The sequence below is a fragment of the Lontra canadensis genome, unplaced genomic scaffold (assembly GCF_010015895.1).
Source record: "Lontra canadensis isolate GAN:19392208 unplaced genomic scaffold, GSC_riverotter_1.0 scaffold175, whole genome shotgun sequence".
NCBI classification, from domain to species: Eukaryota; Metazoa; Chordata; class Mammalia; order Carnivora; family Mustelidae; genus Lontra; species Lontra canadensis.
In genome coordinates, this window is record NW_022631169.1 from 1,717,553 (window position 1) to 1,728,273 (window position 10,721).

Genomic DNA, 10,721 nt, shown 5'->3' on the forward strand with positions numbered 1-10,721 from the left:
AGTAAAACAAAATGAAAAATAAATGAATAAACAAAAAGCAGAATCAGACCTATAAACATAGAGAACAAACTGATGGCTACCAGAGGGGAGGTGGAGGGGGGTTGGGCAAAATGTGTGCAGGAGAGTGGGAGAAACAGGCTTCTAGTTATGAAATGAATACGTTATAGGGATAAAGGGCAAGGCATCAGAAATATAATCAATGGTATTGTAATAGCAATATATGTGGACAGAGGGTAGCTATACTTATGGTCAACAGAGCATAACGTATAAACTTTGTCGAATTACTATGTTGTACACCTGCAACCAATGTTAAATTGTATGTCAATTATACTCAAATAATATACATATATTCTGATGCCTTCATTTATTTATGTATTAATAATAATTTTAATTTTTAAACTACATAATTCGCTAGAAAGATTCAAAAGTTGGCTTCATTTCCCAGCTGAGAAAGAAGTCTACTGACATCTAGTTTGAAAATAACTAGGAACACTACATACAGCTTGTATTGATAGTTATCAAATTCAGCAGTATTCAAATCACCAAATAGTGAAGCTCCAATTGTATTTTAAATGGTGGGGCAAAAGAATTCTCTTCCTGAGACTACACCACTTTATTTTTCAATGCTACTTTCTTCAAGCCAGACAATGGCAACTACCTTAAATTAGATAAAATTTTGATGGAACTCTAGTTTGACACATTAAAGAGGAGCATAATTAAGAAAATATGCCCTAAACAGATGGGGAGAAATTCCATTACCTTTATACTTCATAAAATTCTAACACTTTTATTTCATAGCATAAACTACCAACAAAGTTACAAGGTATTTTTTTGTTTTCCCAAAGCAGCTCCTAAAATGGTGACTAGGAGAGGAACTGGAAAAAATCTGCCTTTATGTAGCAATTGAAAGGAGGAGAAAAAGCTTTCCACTGAATGCTTTCATAGTTTAATTTGGTATAAAGTATGTGAGTACCACCTAAAGCACACTTAGACAATTAGGCAAAGAAATTTTTAAGCCCTTTGCAGATAAATGACTTGCCATGTGCAAATTAGCCACTGACCATTTTGCTTTCTATCACTATATTGTATTAGTTAAAAATTTTTATGGTAAAAACATGGGATTTAAAGCCATTGTTCTTGGCTCCAAGATTTATATGTAATTTCCATGCCATTATTTTCTGGGTAAACTTTATCTCTAAAAACACTATGAATAAAAATTGTAAATGAATGGAATACTACTCAGCCATCAAAAAAATGAAATCTTGCCATTTGCAACAACGTGGATGGAACTAGAGGGTGTTATGCTAAATGAAATACGTTAATCAGAGAAAGACAATTATCATATGATCTCGCTGATTTGTGGAATTTAAGAAACAAAACAGAGGATCATAGGGGAAGAGGGGGGAAAAAGTAAAACAAGATGAAATTAGAAGGAGACAAACCATAAAATAAGAGATTCTTAATCACAGGAAACAAACTGAGGGTTGCTAGAGGGGAGGGGGGCAGAGGTATGGGGTAACTGGGTGATGGACATGAAGGAGGGCACGTGATGTAATGAGCACTGGGTACCATACGAGACTGATGAATCACTGACCTCTACCTCTGAAACCAGTAACATATTATATGTTAATTGAATTTAAAGAAAAATAAATACATTTTTTCAAAAAAAAGAAAAAAATGTAAACGGAGTTCTAAGTAATCAGACTCTAAGAGCAAGGGTTTTGAGAATTTCCATGTTGAAAATGTTGAAGAATAGCTCTCATCTATGAAAGGACCTAGGAGTTCAAATTGAACGTAGGAGTGTCAAACTGAAGTTAAGCTAAATATAATAATTTTTCCTACAGGCAAAATAAGTCATTAAGAATGGGTTTATTATATCACTTAATGCAAGAGATTCAGAAAAGGTATTTCAAGAAGGAATACCAATCAAGTATCAAATTGGTTTATCTTTTAATAATAGTATTGTTCTTTTATTAACATCTCTACTTCTCAGTATTAAAAAAACAAACAAAAATGCTAAAACCTTCAACTGATTTGCCCTGACCCTGATTAACTCCATAAGTATTTGCATTGTTTTCTTATTTCTGCAAGTCAAGAAATAAAAACGCAAATGGACAAATACTAGTATGAATGCATTAAACTAATCTACTTAGGAATGAGATGACCCAGTCTTCACTGGTTTCCCCTTGCCTCCCATCTCACACATGTAAATAAAAACAATAATCTTTACTTAGTACTATATACTGAGCTCCCTATAAAATAAACTACATTAACGTCCACGGTATTTGAAAGGAAAAAATGAAAGACTCAATGAAGAAAGATACTAAAAGACATCTTTGTGTAATTCCCTGGGTATTTTGGCACTGTGAGGGCCACTTGGACACCCTCACTCAGAAGACTGTTAACTGCTTCACTGTTAAGTTTCAAACACTACCAGTTGAAATAGACTGTAAGGCTCAAGACTGCAGCTACCTGCACTGAAAGTATTGAAGGAGTTTAGCCATTTGATGGCAAGAACCCTCATTACTCATCTCTGTTCATAGATGAAGGCCAGGTGTACACTTAAATGAAAAGAAATGGCCCATGCTGACCGAGACGCACAGTGGCAATATCTTTTGGCCACCAAGCTTTTATTCCAGTGGATGTGAAGATCCCAAGGGGAGCCCACTATAGGTCAATAGTGACACACGGGAATACTGCTGAGAACCAATTCCAAGAGGAAAAATGTTGTGCAGGAAAGAAAAAGTATTCTTGGTTACAGATAGCCCATGAGAATAAAAAAAAATAGCCATGATATTTTAGTCATCTTATTTTGTGTTTGTTAGGCAAATATAACCTAAATAAGCAACAGACACTGTACTGGAGCCTGTTACCCAGAATGTTATCACTTGAATTGTCTTATTTCAGTTTACTTGTTTTCTTCAGCATTTACGGTTTTATCAAGTAGGAATGCAACTAAACCACTACATATGAAACATTAAGAGTTCATTTTACCAGACCATCAGGGAACCCAGAGATCTATGTGACCCCAGGGACTCTAGAGATGAGCAAACAAAGGTCCTAAGCAATTATATATATTGAATACATTTAAAATTAGTAGATTACGGTTTTCAGAGTACAGGTCTTTCACCTCTTTGGTTAAGTTTATTCCTAGATATTTTATTGTTTTGGGTGCAATTATAAATGGGATTGTTTTCTTAATTTCATTTTCTGCTGCTTCATTATTAGTGTATAGGAATTCAACAGATTTCCGTACATTGATTTTGTATCCTGAGACTTACTGAATTTATTTATCAGTTCTAGTAGTTTTTGTTTTGGGGGGTTTTTTGGTTCTTTGGTTTTTTTGGTGGAGACTTTAGGGTTTTCTATATATAGTATCATGTCATCTGCAAATATAAAACTATAAAACACTGATGAAAGAAATTCAAGATGACATAAAGAAATGGAAAGACATTCCATGCTCCTGGGTTAGAAGAACAAATATTGTTAAAATGTCTATACTATCCAAAGCAATCTACACATTCAATGCAATCTGTATCAAAATACCAACAGCATTTTCACAGCGCTAGAACAAGGAATCCTAAAATTTGTATGGAACCAAAAAAGACTTCAAATAGCCAAAGCAATCTTGAAAAAGAAACACAAAACTAGAGGTATCACAATTCCAGATTTCAAATCTAGTACAAAGTAATTAAAACAGTATAGTACTGATGTAAAAACAGACACATAAATCAATGTAATAGAACAGAAAACCCAAAATAAACCCACATATATATGGTCAGTTAATCTTCAAAAACAGAGGAATGAATATACAGTGGTAAAAAGACAGTCTCTTCAACAAATGGTGTTGGGAAAACTGGACAGCAACATGAAAAAGAATGAAATTGGGCCACTTTCTTTCACCATACACAAAAATTAACTCAAAATGGATTAAAGACCTAAATGTGAGACCTGAAACCATAAAAATCCTAGAAGAGAGTATAGGCAGTAATCTCTCTGACATTTGCTCTAGCAACATTTTTCTAGCTATGTCTCCTGAAGCAAAGGAAATTAAAGCAAAACCTATGGGGACTACATCAAAATAACAAGTTCTGGGGGTGCCTGGGTGGCTCAGTGGGTTAAAGCCTCTGCCTTCAGCTCAGGTCATGATCTCAGGGTCCTGGGATCGAGCCCCACATTGGGCTCTCTGCTCAGCAGGGAACCTGCTTCCTCCTCTCTCTCTGCCTGCCTCTCTGTCTACTTGTGATCTCTGGCAAGTAAATAAATAAAATCTTTAAAAAAAAATAACAAGTTTCTGCACAGAGAAGGAAATAACAAAATTAAAAGACAACTGACAGAAAGGGAGAAGATATTTGCAAATGACACATCAGATAAAGGGCTAGTATACAAAATCTACAAAGAACTTACCAAACTCAACACCCAAAGAACAAATAATCCAGTCAAGAAATGGGCAAAAGATATGAACAGGCATTTCTACAAAGAAGACAAACAGACAGCCAACAGACATATGAAAAGATGCTCAACATCACTTATCATCAGAAAAATGTATATCAAAACTACAACGAGATATCACTGCACACCTGTCAGAATGGCTAAAACCAAAAACACAAGAAACAACAAGTGTTAGTGAGAATGTGGAGAAAAAGGAACCCTCCTGCACTGTTGGTGAAAATGCAGACTAGTGAAAAACAACCGTGGAAAACTATATGGAGCTTCCTCAATTAAAAATAAAACTATTTTATAATCCAGTAATCATACTACTGTGTATTTACCAAAAAAATATACAAAAACACTAATTCATTACATCCCTATATTTGTTGCAGCATTATTTATAATAGCCAAACTATGGAAGCAGACCAAGTGTCCACTGGTAGATGAATAAATAAAGATGAGATAGATAGATAGATAGATACAGATATTTACATAGATATCTAGAGAGAGAGAGAGATGACAGATAGATAGAATATTATATACCTATAAAAAGAATGAAATCTTGCCATTTGCAACATGGATAGAGCAAAAGAATATAAAGCTAAGGGAAATCAGTAAGTCAGAGAAAGACAAATACCGTATCATCTCACTCATAGGTGAAATTTAAGAAACAAAACAAATGAGCAAAGGGGAAAAGAGAGAGAAAGCAAAATCAACAAAGAGATTCTTAACTAGAGAGAACAAACCGGTGGTTACTAGAGGGGATGTGGATGGGTGGATGGGGGAAATATGGGGTGTGGGTTAGAGAGTACACTTATCATGATGAATAAAAAATAGAATGATAAAAATATTAGATTATGAGTTCAAGACTCTAATATAAATATTCTAGTATTCATTCATACAGTATGCATGTCTTATGCTGAATATAAAATATAATAGCATACTACCACATCATACCATAATACCATATCATGTCTGTAAATCATATAGTAGTGAAAACATAAATGCACATAAGTAAGCATTCAATGAATAAGGTATTTCCTATAAATTAACACAGAAAACAAATGTCTATGCAGATGACTTTCTCATGTGAGAACCATTCCATTCATCAAAAGTCTAGGTTTCAATTCATTTCTAGGCATAAAATTTAGGCATAAATAAGAGCCTTCTTAACATGTATAGGTTCCTGGTGTTGGAAAGAATCTCAAAAATAATCAAATCTCCTTCTGCATTTGTATCTGAGTTTAGCAAGCAGCAGTACTACCCCAAGAGCACTTCCTTGCCATTTCATTCCCTGGGCTAGTAAATGATGCTGCAGCTCTCATAGAAAAGGAGAACCATATGAGAGACTGAGTGAATCCCCAGTGGTTCATTCCTCTACTAAGGATCCATTCTATAAAATGAGTCCTGGGACATATTCCCAGTCTTGGGTTTCACGGAAACCAGGTGGGAACAAAGTTAGGGCCAGTAACAGTCCCCACATGCTTCTCAACCCACCAAACCTCAAATATCCACTATCAAGACTGTGTTTTACCTCCTTTATATTCAACCACCACTAGCATAACCTCCCTCCTCCCCCACTCACCATGCCACTACTGTGCCTGGCACTTGCCTGGATGGATAGATGCATGCATGCATGCATGCATGGATGCACAGATGCACGGACGGGTGGATGGATGGATGGATGGATGGATGGGTGGGTGGATGGATGGATGGATGGATGGATGCATGGATGGATGGATGGATGGATGCATGCATGGATGGGTGGATGGATGGATGCATGCATGGATGCATGGACGGATGGATGGATGGATGGATGGACGGATGAATGGAAAAGTATATGTAATTGTCCTCTGTGGGTTCATCATAATTCATAGGATTTTTTTCAAATATCAGAGTAGTCTTTATCACCTCCTCTCTACCATTACTAAATATCTGTAGCTGGCCAGTTTCTAATCATAACAAAAGCTCCAAACGATCACAATTTGGGTAGCATAAGTCCATATCTGGTACTCAAAGAAAAAAGTCTAGTCATGATTTCAGTGGGAAAAAGTAGTGAAAAATTAGCATCTTCTAAATGTTAAACCCTGTATGTTAGTTGGCCCTGTGTGTGCCTAACAGAATGAAAAAGGATTAAAATTAGAGTTAGGGTTGGGGGTTGATCCTTCAAAAGTTTTAAAAGCAAGAGGGCTGGACTTCAGATTTGAAAGGGTGATGTAAGGAAGATCTATGACCTACCTGCCAATGAAATGCAGTTCTGTTACTCAAGTGAGGCATGATTTATTTTACAGCCAAAGCAAAGGTAGGGCCTTAAATGCACTATTTGTTTACATTGATGAAGAGGCACCCTGGGCCCCTGGGTTTACATATTGTAATAGATGTCATTTCCACAACAATTACCTGCCAGTTTCACTCTCACTGAGCAGGAAAGGTGTGTTTCAATGAGAAGGTTCCTGCCAGGACTTCCTCATATTTTCTGGGTGGCTCTTTGGAAATTAGGGAGTTGCAGATAGGTAAGAAGGAAAGCTCATCCGCCCCCAGAGAGTTGAGAAACAAGTGTGGATTTGTACTACTCACGGCTCTGCCTGCAGGCTCCTGTCCTCAGCCACATAGTTGGAAGGAATATAGCCCTGCAGCGGCTGGCCAGAGCCATCTCCCCTTTTCTCCAAGTGCCTGGCGAACCACCAGCCCTCCCGGGAAGTGTCCAGGACTTGGAGCTTGTCGCCCGTGCGGAAGCTAAGGTCCTCTGCGGTCCGAGCTTGGTAGTCAAACAGAGCCACAAAGTAGTGGCCTTGGCTTCTCCCAGGCTCCTGACTCTGCAGCTGGGGAGGACCGGGGGAGCAGCAAGCCATGGGGTTCTCAATCACCACTCCTGGCTTGTCGGCCTCCTGGAACAAGCAGGGGAGACAGGGCCGCAAGCATGCCCAGAACCTCAGACCAACGTTGCCCATGGTGCTGTGGTAGGGGGGAGGGGAGAGGGCCCTCTCCCCTGAAGGTCTGCAGATGAACTTTCTCTTCTTCCACCAGGCAGCTTGGAAGTCAGCACCAATTCCCCGGGCTTCAGAAAGTGTGCAAAGCCCCGTTTCACAACGAGGGGCAGATCTGCCTGCAGTGACCCCCGCTTGGGGACACACTCACCGGGTTGCTTTCTGTGGCTGGAGCTGCTGCCCCAGTACCAAACTGAATGGGAGCTGGGAGGCTGCTCAGGGGAAGATGCCTTTTCTTCTTCTCTGCTTAGGAGTCCCAGAGCAAAAATGAAATCAAGAGAGCTTCATTTAGACAAACGTCTAAGAACAGAAGAGTCATCTTGCTTTAGGTCCCGAGGTAAAGTCAGTAAAAGAAAGAGGTGAACTGCAGGTAAGATCACTTCTTGCCTCTGCCAGGAGCTCTCTCCCTGCTTGAGTCGGTCTCTGTGGTCTGGCCGGTCCTGACCCCCACAGAGCTTTCCTTTTTGCTAATGATTAACCAACCAGGGGAGCCTATTGCCTTTAACATCTTGAGCTATGAGCAGTAATTTCTCCTGACTTCCTGGTTTCCTTTTGTCTGTGATTTAAAAGAGATTCCTGTCCTCTCTACCTCTCCCTTCCCACACCAGCGCCCTCACCAGGGAGCTGCCAAAGTCCTTACCACTGGATAAACAGGCTAGCCCAGGGAGATTTTTGTCTTGCTATGTTCCCAGCACAGACTTTTTGCTCCCCTCATGAAGACGAGTAGGATTATCCTGCCACCACTAAGGGAAATTAAAAGGATAATTAAAGTGTTTAGATATTTGTTTTTGGACAAATGGCAACTGGGAAAGAACTATCGAGTTCCTACCTTTTTTCATCACGATGAACAGATTTTTAATAGCTTAATAATATATTTACAGTCTGGAAAAATACGAGAGCAGCTGACTAAAATGCTGAGAACCTGAAACACTGCTTTTTCCCACAGAGACATTTAATTTCCCATCTCGCATGTACTATTTCTGAAATGCGCACACACACACGCACACACGCACACACGCGCGTGCGCGCGCGCGCACACACACACACACACACACACACTAGGGGACCAGTAGAGAGAAGGAGTAGAAGGACCGCATGTGAGCTGCTGTGGGTCTACAGGAATTCTAACTTTATTGGTGGGACCTCAGGAGCTAATGATGCTGAGATCAGACAGCCATCCTGAGGGGCAGGTGCGTTTTCTCTACGTCCTCTTGTTTGCGACAGCTGACTCCCAACAATCAGGCAGAGACTGTGGACAGATCTACACACTGCCATTTTCACTAGTAGAGACCAACTCTCAACTTGTTTACCATGTGTCACTTGTTTTCGTATAAGATATTTATTAAAATTTTCCACTCTAAAACACAATCTCTATATATATTACTGGAGACTTGACCTGGCTAACCGAGCCTCAGCACTCTCAAAATTCCTGTTTTTTGACAAACAGCAGGGCATTTTTAGTAATCAGAATAATCAAACTCAAGGGAAAAAAAAGAAAACCCAGAGAATGATGGCCATGGCTTCAGCCCCACCTGTTCTTACCTGGTACTAAAATCAGTCATTCATGGTGGACAGATGACCTGGCTAGAACAAGACCTCATGTCAAATTCCCAGGTTTTTCCAAATGTCTTCTGAGTTAGAGGGGAAGCACCAATTAGCCAGAAAAGAAAAGCCAAAAGCTGAGCCAGTTTTGGTTGTCTGTTTGTTTGTGACATGGGACCAAAAATACAATTCCATATATGAGGGAAAATGACAATTATATAATACTGAGAAGCCATAAAAATATTTTGTTTCAGACACAATATTAATTGTAAAAGTATGGGATCCTATTAACCCCCGCACATAGAGGCATAGGATGCTAGTCTTTCCAAAGACATCTATAGGATCTAAAAATGAAATGAGGTTTGGAAGGAGTTAGAGAGACGTGTTCAAGACCAATTTGTAAGTGGAGTCTGAGGCTTTAAAAAGTTGAAGTTTTTAAATTCAGATATGCTTCCATTATGGTTATGACAAGGCATTCTGGAAAAAGACAAAGTGGCAGACACGCACAGCACAATCACTGGGCGAATAAATGAAATTGAAAAAGCGGGTGACCACCGGAAGGTGTCAGGCGAACAATGGTCTGAGAAAGCTGAGCCATGGGATGGGGAGAGAAAGGGTTTCTTTGTGTTAACAGCACCAGAACTCTGCAGTCACCCAACCTTGAAGCCTTAAAGTCATCTTTTATTCTCTCCTGGTTTCTCTGAGCTAATCAATCAGTAAATTCTGCTCAGTCTTCCTTTTAATTTAGTCCACAAACTTTTTTTATTCCTTCTGAACGACAGCTGTGTACTGGAAAGAAAGAAGGAAGGAAGGAAGGAAAGAAAGAAAGAAAAGTAAGAAAGTTAGTTAGTTTTTCCCTGGATTCTTCCAGAAGCATCCTAAGTAGTCTCCCTTCCTCCAGCTTACCCCCTACCTCTGCCACACCTTGCATACCACTCCCAGATCAATTTTTACAATCATAATAATGATATGAGTGCTGGTAGAGAGTAGCCATCAGGATTGGAGGGCTTTCTATGTGCCAGGCCCTGTGCTAAGAATGTTACAAATGGTATTCATTTAATCCTCTTGGCAAATAAAAACAATAGTACCTATGAGGAAGTTGGGTTTGTTTGTTTTCGATTTTAAAGAAGAAACCTAGGCTTCACGCCATTAAGTAAATTGTCCAAACTCACACAGCCACCAAGTGGCTGAACCAAGAGTAACACTCGGTCTCAATCTGTCTTCAAAGCCTGAGTTTTGATGACTCTAAAAAGAAGTTAATGTCATCCTTCTGTGTAAAATCCACCAGGACCACCCAGCGTGTTTGGAATAAAACCCAAATTCTTTATCAGGACACAGAAAGCCCTCTCTGATCTCATGGCCCTTCCCATTCTCTCTCTCTCTCTCTCTCTCTCTCACACACACACACACACACACACACACACACACTCTGGGATGCAGTTTCCCCAGGCAACCAAAGCTCCTGAAGCCCTCCCTGCTACCCTACCCCACCCTGTGACCTCCTCCTGGTTTTTCCAGGCTGAGTTCAATTGATACTTTCTCTGGATTAGAGGCCCCCTACTCTGTGTACCCTTAAAACCTGACACACACTTTTACTTGGTCACCTGCTAAATGTCACTTGGTTCTCTTGTTTGCTAAGGAATCAGATTTCCTTCTCTGAGTCTTTAGTGCCTTATACAACATCCAGTATGTAAGCAGTAAATACTCTGTAAGTATTGAGGAAAGAGGGAAGGAAGGAAAGAAGGAAGGAGGTGGGGGAGG

General features: G+C 39.5%; 1 protein-coding gene across 2 annotated transcripts in view; it reads right to left on the bottom strand.

The window, feature by feature from the left end:
• FRK (fyn related Src family tyrosine kinase) overlaps window positions 1-8,995 on the bottom strand; it is a 101,295-nt gene extending 92,300 nt beyond the window's left edge. Inside the window, exon 1 of one of the 2 annotated variants that reach the window (XM_032846423.1) lies at window positions 8,961-8,995. In XM_032846423.1, the coding sequence (XP_032702314.1) occupies window positions 8,961-8,980 (20 nt within the window). In that variant the 5' untranslated portion in view covers window positions 8,981-8,995. Of the gene's footprint in view, window positions 1-7,008; window positions 7,384-8,960 lie in introns of those variants that run through there. The other variant, XM_032846422.1, reaches the window with a different exon arrangement.
• Between the last annotated feature and the right edge of the window lie 1,726 nt (window positions 8,996-10,721).